Below are 23307 nucleotides of genomic sequence, written 5' to 3'. Positions count from 1 at the left end.
GGAGGTGGCAGCACTCAAAGGAACTGATGGATGACGCGTGCCTGCCATCGCAGCATAGACCTGTAACCATAACTGTTTGTGAAGGGTGTGTTCAGTCCATGTGTTTTTTTAAAGAGTTTTTTTAATTTACTTAAAATTTAAAAGAAAAGTTAAAAATAGGAAAGCAAATCCTGATGTTTATGCAGAGCAAACAGGGAAGTGTCGATTTTATGTGCTGCTGACGCTTCTAAGAGGGGCATCCATTTTTCTTGGAGGTTGTCAGGGACAGGTTGATTTTCAGATCGAAGGATACTAGTGGAAACTTTGTCCTGTAGAAGAAAGTCCCACAACTTCAGATACCAATCGCTCAGTAGCAGCGTCTTCTTAGATTTTCAATGAAATGCTATAACATTCCTAGCAGCCGCAAGACATAATTCTATTAGCTCTTTCATAAGCCCATTGGGGGCGGGATGGCTCCAATAATTCAGGAGGAACAAGGAGGGTTGCAGTTGGAGGGCGCAACCTGTAATTAGAAATATTTGGGCGTTAACTTCTCTCCAGACACTCCCACCTTGGGACACTCCCACCAAAAATGAATATAGGTGCCCCGGCTGCTACAGTTTTCCCAACATCTCTCAGGGATCGCGGGGTTGATGCCATGCAGCTGATGTGGGGTCAGGTACCATCGAAATAGAAGTTTATAGGTTAACATTTGAATATTGGTGGAACGGGAGCAGCAAAGAGGAGAGGACCAGATCGCAGTCCACTGTTCGGAGGTAAGCACCTGACCAATAGCTCTATGCCATTTTATTTGATATCCGGCCTGATCCTCTTTAAGTTGAAAATTGAGAAGATAGTAAACTTTCGATACCAGTACCCTGTTAGGTAACGACTGAGCCACCATAAGGTCTTCAAACGGGCGTAAAATTGTGTCCGGCGGAGGGGTATGTGAGTCATGGCATATTAAGTGTTTAACTTGTTCGTATTCAAACCAGGATACCCGTCCCTGTAGCTTGTGTTCTATTTCTTGCTGAGTATATAGGCAGCCCCTGGCCATGATGTCACAAAATCTGGTAAGGCCTTGCTTTCTCCAGCAGCGATAAGCCGAAGGATCTTCCCCTGGACAAAACCAACTCTGGCCCAAAAACGTCTGCAATGGTGAATATGGAGAGACCAGGTAAGTTTTAAGTCGATTCCAAGCCCCGAGAGATGCCTGTAAAAGCTCACTATATCCTGATCTTCTAGGGGTGTTCAGTCCATGTGACTGCTCAGCCCAGAAGGGAAATCTCGCCGAGCTCAAGGAGCCTTACTCACAAGTAAGTGCATGTATTGCCTTGCAGCCTTGGAACTGGGTCAACTCACATCCCCAAATTGGTTATTGGTAAATGGGAGTTGGCTGAATCAGTTCAGAGCTGGGTCATTATATCCACGAAGTAAGCCATATATTTGAGATGGAGGATTCTGAAGCCTTTGTTTTGCCTTTCTGATTTCTTTAGGTGTTTCCAGTTAAAGCAGAGTCAGAATCAGAAGACGCCCCACAGGGTAGCACTGCTGCTGTATCCAGAAGAAGTGAGCTTCTGGAGTTTCTTCAGCCAGATGAAGATATAATAACTACTTCAAGTTCAGGATTTTATGATTCCCTGCAAACTCTCCAAAGAAAAAAAAAGCAATGCTTACTAGAACTAGGTTTGATGTACCAGGTAAAACTGGAGAACAGCCACAAGCTATCCACAGATGTCAAGGAGTTGGAAGACTTTTTCCAGGATAATGGAAGATTGACAGTGCCAAGAACGTACCATGAAGCTCTGAAGTAAGACATAGTAGAGCCTCTTATTTTTCTGAGGGATTTGCATGCAGTTGTGGAGCTGAAGGTGCGATTCATATCATAACTCCCTTTATAACATGACATTTTACATAAGTCCAGTGGCACCTTAAAGATGAATAACACTTATTCCGTCATGACCTTTCATGAGTCAGAGCTGACTACTTCAGATGCTATGAAGAGGAAATCATATTTCATGTTTTTGTAGGAAAAATTACTAGACGTGTGAGCTGTTTTAACATGGCTACCCCTCTGGGATTTTTACACAACTACAATTATTACATAGCAAGGCTAATAATGCAGTCAGGCTCAGATGCTAGTCTTTTTTACAAGTGTCTAAATGTCATTCACTTAAAATAAAATGTTCTCAGATATAACCTCTCCCCCTTATGTCTTTGATATTTTTACTCTATCTTCAGATCTGGTAACATAAGACACTACAGCTCTTTGACTGACCTTGGTACAGATGGCCCAACCAATGAGCAAACCCGTCATTCATTTCCTCAGTTTTTTTCAAGACCAAAGAGTGCCTCTGCTGCATGGATCTCCTCTATCACAGTTCCCCAGCCCTTCAAAATGACACTTCGAGAAGCTCGTAAGAAGTCCCAGTTGTTAAAATCACACACAGTTCTTGAGAAAGACACATATAAGAAGCAAAGCCAAGAAGAAGCTGAATGCCAAAAACAGTTCAGAGCACAACCTGTGCCTGCCCATGTCTATCTTCCACTCTACCAGGAAATCATGGAAAAAAATGAAATTCGGAGACAAGTGGAGACGCAGAAGAGAAGGGAGCTGCTCCTTTCCACACAGAAACCTTTCAGCTTTCAAGAAAAAGAAGAAAAGAGAAAGGAGGCCATCAGACAGAAGGTTCTGGAAATATTGGCTTCAGCTGAGAAATCAGTACCAAAAGTCGGAAAGACGATCTCCAGATCCATTCACGAACCAATGTTTGGGGATAAACTCAAAGGTGAAGCTCTTACCTTTAGCTCTCGGAAAAGTACTTTGTGTCAGACTGTCATAGAAATATGAAATAGTGGGAATGTGTGCATCCCCATATGTGGCAAGAGAAACACCACTACAAAAAAAATATCAAATATTTAAGTAGAACATTAATTGGGGAGAAAACTATCTTGACAAACTGCTAGTACTTTTCTAATATAAAAAACAAGTAGTACCAGTCAGAGAAAATGACAAAACTGTAACTCTTAACTGATCAGCAGTTGCACTGTGAAAACCAGGGCATTAGATTCCCCAGTGTGTTGGCTTTGCATTGGTAAGATTCAGGATGGGGAGGGATGGGCAAGAAATAATCAGTGAATTCTTTTAACCAATAAAAAATGGAACTGACAGCTCACCCAAGAGCTTTCTGCAATATGATTTGTACACCATTTTCTGCTATGGCAGTAGCCAGATTTACATCCGTTCACCTTGTCTGAATTTTTATTACTTTTTTGTTTTAATCCTCAGAAGCTGAATTATTCAGAAAAATCCGTATTCAGATGAGAGCCAAGGATTTACTGGAAAACTCTTGGGCTCCCGTTGAACTTGGCAATAGACAAAGGGGGAAAGAATCACAAATTGCCTCCAGAAACAGAGAGCAAAAGCTCAGCTTTCTGCAGGACAACTTCAGTTTTAAACCAAGAATTAACACATCAGTGCCTGATTTTGAAGGACTTTACTGGGCATTCCAAAGGGAAGCAATAAACAAAAGAGAAATCAAAGAAGCAACTCACAATAAACCATTCAAATTAAGAACATCTAATCTCCGTTGTAAACATCAGATGACTAACCAGAAGATGCCGGTAAAAAGAATTGTTTTTAGCCTTAACAACCTTCTACTGTCTCATATATAAATCCAAGGATTTATTCTGTAAATTTAGACTTTACACAGAATTGGAGTACTTTGGGCTTGCAGAGTTAAGTCTTACTGGAATGCCTTTGTTACAGATCAAAATGAGAAATGCCTTAACAGCACCAACGTAATCTCACGGTAGTTATACTTCAATCACTATGTATTATTTGTTAGGGAGAAAATGATCAAAGGAAAAGGGACGTGTTTCCAGTATTAGATGTAAACATCAAAGCAAACATATGATGCTAAAAATGTTCCAGGGCTGTCTCTCATAGGGAAGGAAACAAGGCTATCCAGCATATTATAGAAAAGAGCACAAGTCCAGTAGCACCTTAAAGACTAACAAAATATGTGGCAGCATATTATGCATATTATGCATAAAGTGCTTTAGAGAGAATGTCTTCCTCAGTATTAACTGTAGGATCAAAAGGCCATTTAGGACAAAAAAAAATCTCTAAATTCATAGTCACAAACTACTAGCTTTTAGATGTTGATATCCATAATATAAAATGTATTATTTGTATAGCACCTACAACTAATTATGGTCCAAGAATTTTTCAAAGCAATGCTACTATCCTTGTTTACAGGATTGTCAGCAATCTTCCAAGACTCCAATACAAAGAAGTCGTTCCTTGACTTGTCTGTCTTCTCTTTCCGCCAACACACTTCCAGTCTACATTACAGATGCAGTGAGGAAAAGAGAATCTGCTATTAAGTGAGTAATAATGCTTGCCAGGGATCATTTCCTGCAGGAGCGCACAGGAGCAGAGCTCCAGCAATAAAGAGCCCAGGGGGCGGGCACATGCAACAAGCCCCACCCCCTGCTCCCAGCAGCCCTCAGTCAGAGCAAGAAGCAGCCAGGTAAGTTGCAGAGCTCCCCCCGGCCTCCCAGTCCAAAACAGTCCAGGGGCAAAGACCAAGTTTTATTCGGTGTACAAGCTCTTCCTCCTTTCTGAGGGCAGATCTGCACACTTCCCCCCCCCTCCAGCTAGAAATCCAAAACAGTCCAGTGGAGCCTGAGCGGTGGGTGTTGCCTTCTGACACACTTCTGGTGATGTCATGGGGTGTGGCATATGCAAACTTGCTAATGAGCTCCTGCACCTCTTTTTCTATGAAATGACCCCTGATGCTTGCATTAACTTAGATGTGATTTGGCTCCTCTTTGGGGGGGGGGGTTAAGCTTCACTTTGGAATGAACTAGGATTCCATTGTCCACGTTCATTGTTACAGATCTCTCCAACAAGATAAAAAGTACAAGGAAAATGAAGGCATTCGCTGGGCAGAGCAGCAGAAGAGGAAATGTCAGGCTATGCAGAAGTCCGTGAATTATCGAGCGAAAGCTATGGACCCTCATAAAAGCTTGTATGAGACTCATAAGGAAAAGCTAGAACAAAACTGGTCAGTGTTCCATGTTGCATAAATGCCAAGTTCCTCAAAGCAAAATATTTCATACATTTGGAATTACTAGAAATTTAACATGTGGAATGGAATTGAGCTCCAGTCCTCAGTCATACTTGTATCATTTGTTTAATCTTCATTCATATCACTAGCACTAGAAGTCAAAGGACCACGTTTGCAAAACAGTATTTTGTAACAGAAAAATAGTTCAGATCTTTTATGATGAATCTGCACCTTATTACTGTGGCCATAAATCAAGTTGCAGAGAAATGTATTTAGGTTAGACAGTAAGACAGCTGAGTGGTGTAGCAAGTTGACTCAGAAAAGCAGCTGAACTGCTTTTTCTCCAGATTTTACAGAGACTGGATGAATATCTATAATTGATAACTTTATGGAATCCTGCACAAAGTGGGCTATAAATATGACTTTTAGAGCTCTTTCTATTCTGATTCTGCAGTTGCCTGGTGCAGAGACTGGAGAGCAAGTAGAGAGAAAAAAGCTTCAGTGCAACAGATGTGGGAAAACTATCTTTTGTTCATACAGTATATGAAGTAAACAACTTCAGCTTTTCTATCTAATTACTATTAGCTGGCTCCTGGTTAGAAAAGCCTTGATCCTCAGCTACTGACTCTACAGGTGAAGCATTTTAGTTGCTCAACTGTCTTCTGGCTTCTCTCGGTCACTGCCCTCCACCTCACTGGGTTCCTTGAAGCTGAGGTGGTTGTTGGGATATTTCAGCCAGAAAACAAAGTCCCATCGACACCAGTGTGATGCATACCCCATTTTCTTCTAATGCGAGAAGTTCCAGGGAATAGAACACAATAAAAGAACAGGTTTGGTTTCCTTTAGAATAGAGATGGTTAACTCATATTAGGGAAGATTAATAAATTTTGGTTTCAGTGATAGACCAGTTCATGGTGCAAGATTGCTCTTTGAGTACTATTGTGATGAATAACAGGCTGTGAGGAATTCAGGAGAATTTCTAATATGCTAAGAAAATGTTTATTTCAGGCAGAATGACCGAAAGAGAACAAAGGAGTATGAAAAAGAACTAGAAGATATGAAGACGCGAGTGAAAAACAGACCATATCTGTTTGAACAAGTAACAAAGGTAACTATTTTGGAATGAGTGAGATGGCAAGATTATGAATCTGATGAAGTGGGCTCTGGTTCACAGAAGCTTATGCCGCAATGGTCTTTCAAGGTGTCACAAGACTGTTATTTTGGAAGGATAAAGGATCAAACAGGCAGTATTCCCCAGATCGTCATGCAATCAGTATTCAGTGTAGCTTCTACCCAGGAATTTTTCCCTGCTTGGACAGTGGGAAGCCCCCGCACTAAAAGGGAGCACCCAGATGACCTTGTGTTCAATGTGTGCTTGATTTGTCTGGCTCCCATTCCATCCTCCTTACTTTAGAGAAAATATAAACCATTTTCTCCAAAGGAGGGGAGCATTCATCTGTAAACTCAGGTCTCCTGTAGCCACATTGGAGAGGGGAACAGTGCTAAACTCAGCATTGAATCCTCAGTTTCAATCCTACAAAGAGATTTTTCCCTTTCCCTACTGGGGTTCACAGTAGCATTATACCATGGCTCAGTATGGAAAGGGGGATCTAAGCCACAGGGTCCCAGTAGGATTGCTGTTGTGCCAGCACTTTTGAGCAGGTACAGTGGAAAAAGAGGGAGGAATGAGGAATGGTGTTAGCAGCAAGTGGTGGTGAGGGGGGGGGGAGATAGACATTGTTCCCATACTGCATGTTGCTGTTTCATGCCCCTGTGAGGATGCAGCACAAGTCACATTGACATTAAGCATCAACAGGGAGTAGGAAGGAAGAGGACAAAATAAAGAACTGGCTTATAGTTATTTATTATTCAAGGTGCACGTTATAGCAGGGTTACCCCACGTGGTGATTCTGGGCCCCATGGCACCTGCCAACACCTTTCCTGGTGCCTACCAAGTGTTTTTAGAAAATGGGCAGGATCAGGTGGAATTTTTGCTAGCAAGGCTTCTGATTGTCCTTGGAAATTTGATTGGTTGTGCAGATTTTTAAAAACATTGGTTTGGCAGCAGCTGCCACCATAGCACAAGGATCTTCACTATGTGACTGAACGTAAGCTGCAGCAGCCATTTTGTGGCTGGCTCCACCTCTCACAGCAGCTATTTTTTGGCAGCCATTTTGTGGCTACACTCACCATGCTGAGTCAGAAATAGGCTTAAAAGTTGGGACCCCCGCACTATAGTATAGGGAGACACAACACTTCAGGCAGAGAATGTGGCTTCCAGTGCAGAAGAATGTAATGGTCCTTGAACACTGAATAATGTTAAATATTTATGAAAAGGAGATCTCCTAAATGTTTCATGTTTGATTCCATAGTGTGGTGCCCGTCAAGGGGCACAAAGACTCTATAGAGACACTTTGCAACAATTTGGATTGAATGAAGATTTTGTAAGAAGCAAAGGGAGAGAAGCCATTGACTTAGTGGGGATCGAGCAGTCTGAATCAAAAAGGTACTTGAAGTATATGAAGCCATTTTCATCTACATAATTTTCTACTTTTTCCTGGTAGATGTGAGGGCATACAGTTACACTGAAAATAACTTAATCAGAACTTACTAAACCATGAAAAAGCCTTCCTTACAGAGTTGTTGTGGGAAGAAAATGGGGGAACCTTGAGATTCTTGAAATTATGGTATTCAAATTTGAAAGAGAAGAACTTCTGAACAGTTTTTAGCAGAATTCAGAAGTCCCAGAATGGCATTGAGAATGCCGCTATGCACCAACAATCTCAAGGAGGTCAGTATGTGCAGGAATTAACACAGGAACCCAAGTGAAGTTTCTACGTGCCTACAGCTCATTCTTTCCTTTAATCAAATATTGATCCTTTACAAGATTAAGCAAAACCTTCAGCATGAACCGGAGCTTTTATTGTTTATTTTATTTACATTAAAGTATTTGTTATCATGGTACATATTAAACAATAGTTAATGAGTGTGTTCCTTTTACCAAGCTTGTCCTCTCAGCTTTGAATATCTGACAAGAACTCAACATAGGACTGTGATGATAGGATGGGAGCAGGGGGAAGAAGGTCTGCATACATGAGGTCCTAGTGCAATAATGGAGTTCGATGTTCCTATCTCCTTTTACTGCTGAATGTAGAAGACTATGATATTGTATAAATGTAGAGTATTACATTCTTACATGTTAACAGACATATAGTCCAAGATCCCATTATGAAACATTGCAGATGTACACAAAAGCAAAACCAATTGGGATTAATGGATTTTACTCTCACATAAGTTATGTATAGGATTCCAGCCATTGGTATAGATGTCCTATTTGTTGCATTTTAATATGAAGAAAATCCACTTGCAGCTCAAAGCTAAAATGTGCAAATGGATTGTCCTAATAGTAATTTTAATGAAGACAGCCACTTTTCAGTTACGGTAGTAGCATTAAAGGCAAGTCTTAAGCCTTCTGTAAAGCGTGACAAGCCCTGCTTTTGCCGTGAATCCACTGCAGTTATTCTGGGCCCTGCTGTTCAAAAACAAATGGAAACCCATTGAATCTGGGATTAATAAACTGTTCATGGAGATTCTTTATGCAACATTATGTGTTTGACCCTTAAAGCTCTCATTGACATTTTATTAGAGACCCCCTCTGTGGTACTTGGATATTAAAAATTCATTGTTTGACCTTTCTGGAGTATTCCATTTTCCATACAGACTTCAATTCAAATGATATAAGGAAAATCAATTTTAGGTTTAAAATTGTTTAAATCCACAGGCCATCACCCTTTCTTTTTCTATCAGACAGAACTAGCATATCTGAATTCCTTCCCCACATGTTAAACAGTAAAGCCACCTTAGATGCTTTATGTGTTTTGTTTAGAAAGTGTTTTAAAAATACACTTTCCCCACTGAGTCTCATTCCAGCTTAGCATGCATCTTGAATTCTTGGGAAAGTTTGCTAGACCTATACCCCACTTCCCTTCAGAAACTACTAAAGTAGCTCTGGCTAGGCTCATAGGAATTGCATATAACACAGTATAACACAAAAATGCCTCTTGTACAGCTGTTCTTCTTGAACAGATATTTCTAAAATTATGGAAGTGTTTTGACTTACTGAACTTATTTCAAAATGAACTAATTAATTTAGTACCCTATTAAGGTCTGTAGGCTTAAGCAAAACTAGGCTGATGTTTTGGAGTTCATTTGCTGGTGTGAACCAGAGATCTTTTATCAGATGAAGTGATGCTTTATCTGTATTTGATGAAGAAGACTGTATATCATAAGCTTTTATGGGATAATCAGCTAGTTGGCCTTAAAAGGTACTATACAACTTCCTTTTTGCTTTTGCTACAACAGGTTAATGTAGCTACTTCCCTAGAATTTCTTCCTCCTGGCTTCAGCAATGTGTTTGCATTTTCTGCAGCTATTGTTAATCATCCTTATTTATACTTGTTAAATTTAATACTGAACATATTATAATACAATTGTATGTAATGTTGTCTGGTGTTTAGCTTTAGGAGGTAGTCATACACCCCATACATCAGAGCACACACACAAAACTGTATTTGGAGTTGGAAGTACATCATTTATTTACAAGAAAACACAATAGTTTCTATGTCTGATTTGTTTAAATTAAAGGCCCTAATAATTAGAAATTAAAATGTCACACAGAGAAGCAAGTACAAGGGTGTCTGATGCAATCTTCTGAAGGTCTTCAGTGTGGAGCATAAGCAGCATTAGTTGATGTATCTGCACAAAGCAAGAGGATATAGAAACTCCAGCTCCAAGAAAAAAAGCCACATAACCACCCCTACAGCTCAGAAGCAAGAGCAGAGTGAAGTGCCTTACTGCAGAATGCACTACAATCTAAAGATTCTTCCCAAGAAGGACAAGCCAGTATGACACCAGAACCTATGATCCACTTCAGGAGGGAAAAAGTGACTTAGAGCTAGTTGTAAAAACATTGCCTCCTGACTTCTGGGCACCATGTTCAACAGGAACAATATACTGTTCATATATTAGTAGTAATTCCAGAATCCATTCTTCAGGAAGCATTTCCAGTGACTAAACCAGGTTGTCACATAAAAAGTATGCTAAAGGCACAGCATACATGCTGGGAATTCTGGTACCAGAGAGCTTCTTGAGCACATCACAGAAACCTATTCTTTAGCTTCATTGCTTGTGTTCAATACTTCATTGCTTGGCTCTTCCTTCTGTAACTGAAGTCAACACAGAGTAGTTCAGTTCTTCATGTATATAAAATAAACTCACAGATTTCACTACCTTTTGATTTTCTTTTAGGGCAACACTATCACAACTGCCTAGATAGGCATGGACAAGTAGGCTGGTCACTTTTGTAGTTTAATTTACAACTAAAGAACACCAAATAGTTTGTATCTCTCATTTATTTAGAAATCAAACTTTGCCAATATCCCCAATAATTAAAGTAACAATGTGTCTTGAAGATCTGATGGTGTTCAATTATTTGGAACCAAAGCTTCACTAAGTGAATGCAGGAAGGGAAGAGACGCCTGTAACAGTTGTGTCAAAAGAGTTGCAAACCAAAAGAATACAGCTGCAAACATTGTTCATGACATGCACAAACAGGAAACTGGATGCAAGCAAAACACCTTTTATATAATGGAAGGATTTTTTAGCATTTATTCCATATGTGGAACCCAATGGTAGCGGCTTACAGTGCTTGAAGAATTCCACTCAGGAGGAGGAACTACAGTACCACTGTGTATCGAGAACAGCATACTGGCAGAGGAGAAGCAAAGTACCCAGCTAACAGCCACATTTACACTGAAGAAAATCCATAGGTATGTTCAATGGCAGTGTCAAAACAACTGCATGCTTCTCTAAGTACTTCTCAAATGAATTGGATGTCAAAGAACTCCTTTAATTAAAATAGTGGGGTTCAAATCCTTACTCTGAAGTTCATCAGGAAACCCTGGGCCAGTCACTTTTGCTCAAACACACATGGTTGTTGCAGGGGCAAAAGGGAGGAGAGAGAACCGCGTGTTAAGCACGGAGTTCCTTAGGGAACATGAGATTAAAGTGTAATGTACAAAAAATGCAAAAACAATTTGTTTCATAGTGTAGCAAATTTAGGTTACTGTATTAGTTTAAATTTAGCAACTATTGAGCAACTAGTAATTATTTCAAAGGACAAATGTAAACACACTAGCATCTTAGAAAGCAACTCCATTCTCCAGTGAAAGCCATTTCACACTTAAAGACACAGTATAATTCTCCTTGCCAAGCAGTCCATAAATTTCCTGAATTCTATGGAGAGCAAAAGAGGGCCACACAAATATAGAGTCCAGAAACATAAAAGGTGCAGTGGGAAAATACGTTTTATTTATAGTTATAGATCCCTCTATAGATCTACAGCTACAAATAAAACGTTTTCCCACTGCACCTTTTTTTCTTCCTGGACTCTGAATTTTACAGAGACCAGATTAGTGCTGCTCAAACTGACCTGTGGATTTACTGAAGCAAAGCTGACACCCCATAAGAATGCCTGGATGTCGACATGGGCATTAGATGGTGAGATGGCAACACGACATCAGATGCAGCATGGAGAGAGTTTGTTGCTGCTTCTACAAGAACCTCTACAAATCAAACAGAAGTAGATGTTATACCTGAGAAATCATTCCTACGGGATTTTTCCTAGGCAACTCACTTTAGATCTCTAGAAAAGGCTACTAGGATGGATGTTTTACAGCAAATGCAGGGAAGAGTGGCAGAGTTATAATGCAGGGAAAGCCATAAATCTTTCACAGCACTAGAAAGGAATACAAATCATTTGATGATAGTAAGCAGTCAAAAATGGTGGTTAACTAGGGGTTAAGGACAACACAGAAGTAATGAACAAGCAAATCTGATGTATCAATATGTATGTTCTCCCCTACCTCTTACAAATCCCAAGCCTTTGGCTCAAGGTGAAAAAGGAGAGCTAACTCGATGTAGAATAATTTAATTTTAATACCTGAGATAGTCAGCAGCCTGTGCTTGAGACCAGACCACTGTTCTCTTTTATATCCAATTTATACGCTCCTTTAATCAGTTTACTATGTCCATTTATTCCCAGCTATCCTAAATACAATCCCAGGCAAGGAATGAATGACAAAAGCAGCCACAACCTCCAATTCCAGTCCTACAGATCAAAGGGAGCAGTGCTAAGCACAATACAGCAGCCATCCTTCAGGAGGGAAGGGCATCTAATTTGTAGGACAGAATGGATTTGGCTGAAAGGAATGCAAAAAAAACCCTCAGCTTCTCTCTTCTGCTAGCACTTCTGAGTGTAAGGACTCCTTGAAAAACATTGATCTTGCTAGTGGCAGAGGAAGTGAGTGCTGCAGCAGAGGAAAGCTTCCACAGTGGCTATAGAGGAGTCCAAGGGGAACACAATCATAGGATTCAAGCCATTATCCCATTTCAGACCAATGCCAGGTACCATTGCCACCATATATAAACCCTCCTTTCTATTAGATAGAAACAGTTCTCACCCTCTTTTACACCAATAATCGATTCAGTGTCAGGCAGGTGCAAGGATGCTACATCAAGGCTAGGTGGTGAGCTTATGGACACCAGGTTCTTACTGGGTACTTCAGATTCTTCCAACAAACTACTGCCCATCAGCGATTCTGTGGCAAAACACAACATTGCTAGAAGTTGAGTAGCTACTCCAGTCTGCAGCACTCCTTCAGTATATTCCACCACAAAGAACCAGCTCTCCCCATATGTTCCCTGGAGAGCCTTGCACTCTTTGGAACACCATCTTCTGGTGGTCCCCGGCCCCAAAGACATCTGCTTAGCCTTGACTAGGGCCAGGGCCTTTTCAGCTCTGGCCCTGGCATGGTGGAACACTCTTCCAGGTGAGATCAGGGCTCTGCAGAACTTATTACAGTTCTACAAGGGCCTGTAAAATGGAGCTGTTCCACCGGGCCTTTGGTGGAGATGATGGGTGTCCATTTACATTAGCCTCCCCTGATCCACCTTGGTCTTTCTAACTGCATGTAGATATACTACTAGTGGTGTTTAATGCCCACTTGCCCAACTCTCTGTTCCATCTGTGTGTACATACAGGCTCATCTGAGAACTTTGTTGATTGATCACCATCTTGGAAGTTGTTATTAGATTTTACATTAGACTATTGCATTGTATTTTAATTGGTTTTATTTGATTGTAACCCACCCTGAGCCTGCTTGCGGGGGAGGGGCTGAATAGAAATGCAATAACATAAATAAGAAAGGGATTTCTGTATACCACAGAAATCATAGCTATACAGAGAATTGTTCTCTCATTCACTAGGCCGTATTCCACTAACTTTTCTACTGATGAAAGGGGGAGGTGGGGCCCCTTTAGAGCACTGGAAAGGGCTATGGTGGAAATTATATGACCACAGTGGACAGAAAAAAAACCTAGTAGGATCCAACCCATTTTAATGCCCTTGTGGGACCTCTGTTTTCAGCATGAAGTTGTGGGTGCTGGTAGGCCAAATGGTATTCCTGAGATCTGATGAGAAGGGAACAAGATGGGTGGCATTAAAAGGAGTTACTGGCTATTAACCTACTTCTTGAGGCAGTTTACAGGACAAAAGGACTTTATGATTAGGAGGTGGTACACAAAATTATACTCACATACAATCCCCTCTCCTCTGGGTAAGGAAAAGACTGTGCCTCAGATCAAATTTATAATGGTTTTTCAAAACCAAGGTATCTTCATCACTTATTGGTCAAACACTCTTCTCATACTTTACATTTTCACCCACAGAGGTTCTTCATAGAATTGTTTTCACATCCTCTTAGCAAGAGTTGTTTCCATCACCAACTTATCCTAATAGCCTATTGAAGATCAGGCTGTCTTTCCAAGTCTATTCAGTCCCTACCTGTAGGTTCATGCTGTGTGTTGCTAATGTTGCTAACTGTTCCAGCTCTAGAATGATGTTTCTTCATGTGAACATTCCTACTACCACTCTGAGAAAATGTCTTCCCACAGATTTGGCATTGGTGGGGCTTTATTCCTTAAAAAAAAGAAAGTAAAAAGGACTACTAAATGTGAAGCATTCATTTTCTACGAAGAACTCTTTTCTCATCTACAAAGACTGGTTGAGTGGTTTAGCACTAGAAACATTTTACCAAGCTGCCAGCAAATATAAGCAATGTGGAGTCTCTGTCCAATAAGTCCTGAGTCTGACCTATAAAGGTCAGTGGACCCTTCCTGGCTTGGTTAAGAGCTTAGGGTTATACTGGAACTAGCATTACCTGTGGAGAAGCAAGTTAATGCAGCTGTGAAAAATGCTTTCTTCCAACTTAGTTTACCCAGGAAGATGGCTCACTAACTTGACTTGGTCGATCTGGTCACCTGAAACCATGCCACAGAAACATTGAGACTAGACTAGTGTGTACATTAGTCTACACTTGGGTACTACAGCTGATGCAGAACGCCAGAGCTCAGTTATTATCAGGAGCTAGGGAGATCATGTATATTATGCACATTCTGCAGTTTCTCCATTAGCTGTCCATTGGTCCCCAGGTTCAATTCAGGGTGCTGGCTGTTTCATACAAAGCCTTTTATGGCTTTGGATCCTCATATCGCCAGGACCACCTCTCCCACTATGCTCCATCATGCTTCACATATCTGAGCAGGGTGCCTTTTTGCAAATGGACAAGATCAATAACTGCCCATACATGTGCATTCTTTGTAGCACCTCCCACCTCATGGAATAACCTGCCTGAATAGGTCAGGAAGGTTCCCACACTTCTGACATTCTGCAAACTATATAAAACAGAATATTCAAGAGGGCACTTTTATAAAGGCAAGAGGGCTAGATTTATTATTACAGAAAGATTTAGCAAGATGCTTTAAGAAAAGGAAACTATGGACTATACTATCATGTACAGTATATATCTGTTGCTATGTGGATTATCTGGCTCACTGCATTTTCTGTAGTGTTTAACATGTCTTGTTAAATATTAATGCTTTGCTTCAGATTTCTACAGTCCTAGCCATACTACATTGCCTGTTAGATGTTTCACCCTATTGATTGCATTGACTTACATTATCTGCCGTGAGTCTCAGTGAGAAAGTCAGGCTATAAATAATATAAATAAATTTGGCCCACAGTCTTATGCACTGAGGAGAAGTTGTTGGCCCACATCAGAATGGAGTCTTAAGAAGGCAAGAAGGCAAATGAGCAAAGCAAAAAAAGCAAGGTACATTTAGTCATCTCTAAGACAGGCATTATGACATGATCCGTACCTGAGTGGACAACCAGGTGTTTCCGAAGGCTGGAGTATTCAGCAAAGGAACGACCACACCCCTGAGCATCACACAAGAAGGGTTTTTCCCCTGGATTGCAACAAACAGGGTTGTTTTACTAGTTTTAACACAGTTGCAATGGCTCCTAGGTTACTTCCAAGTGCAATTTAAAATGCTACCTATTGCCTCATAAGCTTAATATGGTCTCTGACCTGAAGGACAGTCTTCTCCCACATAAATCTGCCCATCAGTTGAGACAGACTTAAGAAGCCCTGCTGATGATCTTACTGCCATTGGTTTGAATGCAGATATTTGTAAACCACCTCAAGTTTTGCAGCTAAGAATGTATAGGAGATATATATCTTTATATATATACACACACAAATTCATTGCAGATCTGTGGTATACAGCTGTAGTGGTACGATTAAACAAAACAGGAGTACACACCAGTGTGAATCCTCAGATGGTTCTTCAGATTCCCAGCTGTTGTGAACTGTTTCCCACAGCCTAGCTCAGTACAGACGAATGGCTTCTCGCCATTGTGCGTTCTCATATGCACCTTCAACCTCTGCAGTACATAGAAACTTTTCCCACAATCTTTTGCAGGACAAATAAAGGAACGGTCATTCCTGGGAACTCAAAATAGGTTTCATGCCAGCATTACAAACATTGGTAGAAGCATGCTGTCCTTTGTTAAGTAAGAGCTTTCTGTAATGCAAACTTGGGGGGGGGGGTGTAATCGCAAGTAGAAATGGTAGCAGGGAGAAGACCAAAGAGCAGCAAATCGACATGGTCAAAACTTTAGCCTGATTTGTTTTAATGTGAATTGATTTAGACTGAGGTTATATTTCAACATCTTTTGTTAGAGATGGCTTTAACATCTCATAACTGGAAATGAGTTCTACCATAATGAAAATGTAAAGGCAACACATAACGATATACACAAAACAAGGGAGTATGAATTACCCATCAGCCAAGCAGCAATTTAGTGATCATGTTGGCTGGTGTAGCCATCTAAAGCCAGCACTATTATAATGTTATCACTGGATCCCATCTAAACTATTATACATAGTGAATGAAGTCAATGTAATTTTAACCAAGACAAAACAGAATTAAAAGATGCTGTAAAGGCTCACATGATATAGAGACACTCTAGTCAAGCCTTGAATTCAAACAAGAAGGGGGAGAGGTCATTTTGTTATTTATTCCTTGTATTTGAACGCTGAAGTGTTCCAGAGTGGGAACCAATAATGTACTGCATAAATACCTATACAGTCTGCAGAGCTCTGCAAAGTCACAGCAATAGCAAGTCTATACACCTGTGGGTTTTTAGGTGATATCTGAAGTGGGCCGGCCACACAAATGTCCTGTCACAGCCCTCGACTGTGCACTTCAGTTGTTTCTCCACACGGGGCAGGTGAGGGATAGGACTGGATTCTTTCAGTTGGGGGTCTCCTGAGCAAACGTGAACATTTTCACCTGGAATGGGGGTGGAAAAGAAAAAAGTAGGTGCAGAGGTGACAGACGCCTAGCAGCAGAAAACAACTTAATAAGATAAAAACCTATAAACTGGACATTTGAGTATTGCATATAACCAGCCCTATACAGCAGACGCTGATCTCCTCTATACTTTGTTAGTGCTGTGCTGAATTTTCATGAGGTTCACTTCTCAATGTGGAAGTTCTGTTTTGGAAATGGGGCCAGATGTATTCATAAAAATCCTTTGCCTTTCCCATGGTTTCAAAGTTCTTGTTCCTCTTATCTACGCCCCTTGGATGCCATTGTTTATGTACACGAAAGGGCTTCTTTATGACACATCATCTGCTAATCAGGGACCCTCAGTGATCATGATGCCATCATCACTGATGACCAGCAAACATCTCTCATTGTCCTCCTGTATCAGGGGTGGGAAGGGAAAGCACATCTAAGCAATTAAGCTGCTATTCCCTTCCTGTGGCACTATGCTGGTCGTTTCAATGCCTACCAACACTGCATAGCAAGAATTTCATCCTTCTTCAGCTCTAGTTGTATGGAGTTAGCATGACTAACTGGAACCAGACAAGGATGAGTAACCAGACACACATTCCTTTGAAAGGAATACAATACAATTAAGAATGTCTGCACAACACTATTTTCAATGCACTACAAATGCACATTCTGCCTCAACTAGCTAACCACATCCAACTGGATCAAGGTGGAACGCCAGCCCAATTACTTAATCAATGGGGATACATTGCCTCTTCCCTCCCCAAAAACCCACTCCCTTGTGAACAGTTTCACATCCTTCAGCAAACAAGTGCAAAAGACATGACACACATGTTGGCTCAGCACTACTTCAAGGACTGCCTGATTGGTCCGCTCACTCAGAGGATTAAACTTGCTTGTATTCGTACTGTGGAGAAGGCAGTCTGTAATATCAGTGTGCTACGTACATGTAATTTCCCACCATGCTATCAGAGACCTTAGCACCAGCAATTGCTGAGCTTCTCCGGCTTTAAGTGAGCTACACAGTCCAGCAGCAACTACCAGGCAAAGCAGTCCAAACAACTCCCAGGCATGAGCTGCAAACCCATGATACTCCATTTCTCCCCACAAACCTATTTGCAGCCTGACCACATGCTATTGCATCTGCTTTGACTGTGAGCAGCAGGCATATACTGCAAAGCCTCAGGGCTTGACAGAGCTCAGGAGCCATTACGGGCAAGAGGTCACCTGAAGCAGTATCTGCTTTTGTTACTAAGCCAGATGGAAAGACTGCACAACCAAACAAGTGGACTGCGTCTAGGTATAAGTAGTTAGTGGACACTTGCTTTATGTTGGTCCTCAGCTCAGCATAAACTGACAGAATGTCAGAGGGTTAGTAGCTCCTTGCAACTGAAGTGACTTTATTAAATCGTATCAGCAAGATATAGTCAGAATAAGGTTATTTCTCCTCAATCTCAAGAGATGAAAAAATCTTTATGTACAAAAGGCATATAAGATCTCCTGAAAATTTTAACTGATGAAAGTGATGTGCTGCCTTGAAAGCAGAAGCCTCCTTACCATTATTGCTTGCTTTGGCATTCTTGGCGAGCTGGGCTCGAGTGGCAGCAATCAAACTGTCATGGGCCAGTTCCTGCACTCGTAAAAACCATGGGGTACTGCTGTCTGTGCTATCATTGGAGAAGAAGTCATTCCCAGAATCCTCTGCTTCATCTTGGACAAACACCAAGTGCTCTGATGGTGAGCCAATGCCTAGAAGAGAAGCAGTTTCATCACACTGAGAAGAGAGAACGGTTGCCTCTTACAACATCTGCAATAACACTTCCAGCCACTGGACTGGAAAGAGCTGTTACACAACCCCTGCTTGAAATCAGCAGTGATCAACTTTCTGTGCTTTTGAAAACAGATCATCGTGAACTCACATGGACAGGCATCTCTTGCCATTTTAAGAATCTAATTAGATGCTGCAGTTGAATAAAAGTTACCTGTTCGCGTTAAATTGAGGAGGATAAAGGAAGTGCTATCACTAGGTTGGAGGTCTTGCAATAAACTAGAAGTGTCGGGACTTGGCAGAAGCTCAGATGGTTTCTGCACAGTTTCTGCCCTTGTCTCCTCACCATCAGGGCCAACATTCACCTGGAGACTTCGCAAGACAGCAGAAGAGGAAACATCCTTTGAAGGGCTAGCATGACCTGGAGAGTCATCTAATGAAGAGAATCAAACGCTTCTTTAATATTTGAGAGACCATCCAGCTCATTTAAACATTACAGAAAATGAATACTGTAAGAAGCTGTTAGCTTTATTCGATAGAGAATTCTCTATTAGATTTGTATCTCACGACATCTAAGGATAGCTGCCGTTTAACAGCACTATAAAATAGAGAATGAATATTCTATATCTAAAACTAACACTTCAGCAATATTGCAATATTGTAACATTGGCAATCTTAAACACTGTCTCATGCCTATTAATCTCAAGAGCTTTCCTAAAATTAGCAGCTTAAAATTTTACCTGGCAACATTAACCTGTTGCATTCTGGGGATTCAGTAACTGGAAGGAGAGAGAGACAGGTAATATTTTTATGTTCCGGTTCCACAAGCCCTTGTCCTAGTGGAATAGATGTGTTCTGAACAAACTGAACCAGCAGCTGGAAAATAAGCAAATGTTTTAAGTCAATAGCAGATAACTAGAGCTGCTGCATAGCCATTTTGTCAGTTCTCTCCCACTCCTTCCACAACTTCAAGAACTTCAAGTATTAATTTTTTTGCCTTAACTGCAAGAGGTTCTAGATAAAGAAGACTTGGAACTAGTCTTTGAGACAGTTTTCTGTCAGAAATCAACCAAAATGTTGATGAGGAAATGACCCAAGCAGTTGTTATGATTGCTCCCAGGTGCCCTCTCAGGTGTTAGAGCCCAGGAAGCCCTTTGGTTTACGGAAGGTCTGCAAGTGATGAAAAGAGAAGGGAGATGGCTAGAGCGGCAGTGTGGTATAGTGGTTAAGAGTGCTGAGATCTGAGAGATCCTTTCAATGGTTTTTGCAAAGCTGTGCATCGTAAGAGTGAAAGCCAAGTGGTGAGTTCACCCATTTCCAGGTGGGTAAACTCACTGCTCAACCTTCACTCATGCAAGAGAGCTTTGCAAAACGCACAGTGCGTGAGTGAAGGCCGAGTGGTGAGTTCACCCACTTGGCCTTCACTTGCATGCTGGACAGGTTTCGCAAAGCCGCACCAAGTGGCAACTTCACCCACCCAGAAGTGCATGAACTCACCACTCAGCCGTCACTCGTACACCTGGTGGCTTTTCAAAAGCCATTTAAAATTTAAGTGGCACGGTCCAAACGGACCACGGTCTGGTCCGTTAACATGGAAGTTCGTGGCCCGGGGGTCCGTAAACTCCATGGACCATCCTTTTTCTGGACCATGTCCATCCCTAGTAATATATATATTGAGCTGTAAAGTAAAGTATAAAACACAATCCAAATGCATCACTTAGGACAGTAGTCTTCTCACGGACTTTAGATTAGATTATTTTATGGACTTATACGTACAGCAGCATCCAGGAGACATTGCACCATATGTATGGTAGTTTCACAATAAGTAATCATATTTGTGCTATCACTTTAAAAAAGTTAAGTTTCAGAGGCTACTAGACCATCACTTTTACATCTTTTAAAGAGCTTCACCAGCTGATAGCCCTTAGAAATAGATACAGAGTGTGCATGCAGCTCAAAGTGAACACACTATGGATGGGCACTTGTCCTCCTAGCAGATACTAATTAATAATGGCCATATCCAATCATTAGCCAAGCCAGGAAAGCTGTCTTCCTTTGAGATGCATTTGGCAATAAAATCAGTATTTGTTTAATTTTGAGGAACATGTTGTAGCCTTCTGATAGCTTTTACCACTTTACTTTCTGTTTGGATTTTAATACAGGGATAAAAATCACTTGCTAGGACCTTTGTACATCCAATGGTACGCTGGGCTGTCTGCCATCTTGGCAGCCTGGCTAGCCAATATGCAATAGTACACACTAGGTAAAAATGGATCTCCAAATGAAAGTACATAATGGGAAGCATTCAGTGTGAGCAGAAGCCAAATAAATGAAAAACAGATATTAAACTGGAAATAAGTATATGCATCAGACTTGTCCAGACCCAGGAATTTAATCTCATTAACTTTGAATTCTGTTACCTCTAAACTTTCTGGAAATTCTGATGTGTGCTTCCTTGATACCCTTTGGAGCTTGTGGAAGAATGCTTCTACAGGTCTCAAAGAGTAAGTAAAAATTAAGGTGTTATATTTCATCAGTCTTCATGCTGCAAGCGTCTCCAAGAGCATCACAATGCTTCTGGTTTCTGTGAGCTTAGCTGCTCTGATGTCACAGGATCTAGGAAACCCTACAGCAGGCAACTATCAAGAGCTTTAATTCTAAGAGTAACCTACAGGTACAGGTGGTGGGTTTTGAAAAGGAGAACTCCTGGTTGCAGGCCAGTTGAGTAACTTCGGAGACTTAATGAAAAAGTTACTTGTTTGTGACAGCCATATGCTAACTGCACAAATGATAATATTTACAGCACAGACTGATAAACAAAACAAATGCATCAAGCCATTACCTACCTCTGGTTTAGACTCTAACTCATCCGATAACATTGATTCAAGTTTCCGATTTCCAAAGCAGACCTGGGTAAGGCACAAAGCTTAAAGTTCAAAGTGAACTCTGTTCTATGATTATGCGCATATTTCAGTCCCACAATTCTGTGAGGATCTTCTTGGGAGAAGCTGTAGTAGAGAGCTATTCCATTTAATCTGAAGGAGAACAGAAATGAAAGTGACTAGATATTAAACTCACAAAATACAATGCCCAATACAGTGGTTTAACCTGAATTCTCTGTTGTCACTGTCCTCCCTCCCACTGTCCTCTTGAGAGCCAGCATAGTACAAAGGCTAAGAATGGTGGATACTAATCTGGATCACTCCATTTGACTCCCACTCCTCCTCATTAAGCCTGCTGGGTGACCTTGGGCCAGTTACTGTTTTCTCAGAAGTCTCTCAGTCCCACCTACCTCACAAGGTGTCTGTTGTGGGGAGAGGAAGGGGTCTCTTCTGTCTTTTGCCGATGAAAAAACACAACCTACAAACAGTATTCAGGCCCACCAGAAAAAAATATAACAGATGCCACGATTGGCAAAAGACAGAAGAAACCCTCTCACTTCTGCAGGAGTATACCACATACCCTGCAGTTTTGGACAGGTTTACATCAGGACCACACAGCGTAAAAGGACATGAAAGACACTGCAGACCAGAATAAAAGGACATGAAAGACACTGCAGACCGGGCTAACCTGAAAAATCAGTAGTGGCTGAACATAGCCTAACTCAAACAGGCAGTATCTTATTCCAAAACACCGAAAGGCTGGGCAACACATCCAATTACCATGTCAGATTACACAGGGAAGCCATTGAAATTCATAAACATAAACACAATTTTAACAGGCAAGAAGAGAGGAAAAAAGGGCATGGTTTCCTGAAAAACACAAAATGCTCCACGTCTTACAATAGCATTACAGGTAAGATTAGAATTTCAACAGCCAATCCATATGCAAAAGAACCTCCTCAGGAAAGTTCCTCCATTAGCATGTCGCAGCCTGGGGAACTCCTACAAGATGACTCAGCCCTACCTCACCTTCCTGAGTAGATATAAATTACCTGCCTACCATTTTTCTTCTCCATCTTTCTGTGTTATTCCTCTGAGGATGCCAGTCACAGCTGCTGGTGAAACGTCAGGTCCTACAATGCCAAGACCACGGCCATACAGCCCAGAAAATCTACAACAACTAATGAACTCCAGCCACGAAAGCCTTCGACAACATATACATATTATTTTTCAGTTCCTACTTGCATAAGCATAACTTTTAATTCCAATCTCCAAGTGAAAGGAAGTTTCCATGTAACTGCATTTCCTCATAGAAACACAGAGATGGAAAGGACCGCAAGGATCATCTAGTCCAACCCCTTGCACAATGCAGGAAATTCAAAGCTACCTCCCCCACAGTCCCCCAGTGACCCCTACTCTATGCCCAGAGGAAGCCTTTTCCACTGAGGAACCACTTTGCCAGGAAGTTCTTCCTAATGTTTAGCTAAAAGGTCTTTTTATTTAATTTCAATCCATTGGTTCTGGTCCAACTTTTATGTTCCTCATTGGTACCACTGCCTCTCCTATCACTCTCACCATCAACATTTAGATTTAAGTCAGAAATCTACCGTTTGACTTATATAAACTACAAAATTATGCACTTTGAGGACCGTAGGCAGTATCCTACCATAGGCCGGAGAAAGTCTTCAGACTTCACAGTGAAGTGACAGGATCCAGGCCACTGTCTAAATGGAGGACAAACAAGGACATCAACACTAACCTGCTCTGCAGGTCTACTTATATTTAAAGGAAGACACTTCAGCGACTTCAGTGTCCAAAGCAACTGCTGCAAAAGCCGTAGTTA

General features: G+C 41.2%; 3 protein-coding genes across 3 annotated transcripts in view; 1 reads left to right on the top strand and 2 right to left on the bottom strand.

The window, feature by feature from the left end:
- Positions 1-1036, bottom strand: part of COQ6 (coenzyme Q6 monooxygenase) — a 24511-nt gene extending 23475 nt beyond the window's left edge. Inside the window, exon 1 of the mRNA XM_015426355.1 lies at positions 857-1036. Within this exon, the coding sequence (XP_015281841.1) occupies positions 857-1036 (180 nt within the window). The remainder of the gene's footprint in view (positions 1-856) is intronic.
- Positions 1037-1134: 98 nt separating this feature from the next.
- FAM161B (family with sequence similarity 161 member B) lies at positions 1135-7624 on the top strand. Its single transcript, XM_015426354.1, has 9 exons — positions 1135-1156; positions 1225-1295; positions 1476-1789; positions 2221-2768; positions 3269-3603; positions 4241-4368; positions 4884-5051; positions 6063-6162; positions 7427-7624. Exons 1-9 carry the CDS (start codon positions 1135-1137, stop codon positions 7595-7597), a joined length of 1857 nt encoding a protein of 618 aa, XP_015281840.1. The 3' UTR covers positions 7598-7624.
- A 2000-nt stretch (positions 7625-9624) lies between these two features.
- On the bottom strand, positions 9625-23245 carry ZNF410 (zinc finger protein 410). The gene is made up of 12 exons (XM_015426362.1): positions 23131-23245; positions 21429-21617; positions 19323-19458; positions 18797-19015; positions 18372-18563; positions 16649-16808; positions 15777-15958; positions 15330-15419; positions 13957-14091; positions 12575-12712; positions 11545-11677; positions 9625-10279 (listed from the first exon to the last, which is right to left on the bottom strand). Exons 2-11 carry the CDS (start codon positions 21459-21461, stop codon positions 11553-11555), a joined length of 1410 nt encoding a protein of 469 aa, XP_015281848.1. The 5' UTR covers positions 21462-21617; positions 23131-23245; the 3' UTR covers positions 9625-10279; positions 11545-11552.
- Between the last annotated feature and the right edge of the window lie 62 nt (positions 23246-23307).

This window comes from Gekko japonicus, unplaced genomic scaffold (assembly GCF_001447785.1).
Source record: "Gekko japonicus isolate JY-2015 unplaced genomic scaffold, Gekko_japonicus_V1.1 scaffold719, whole genome shotgun sequence".
Classification (NCBI taxonomy): Eukaryota; Metazoa; Chordata; class Lepidosauria; order Squamata; family Gekkonidae; genus Gekko; species Gekko japonicus.
This window is presented reverse-complemented; position numbering and strand designations above follow the sequence as displayed.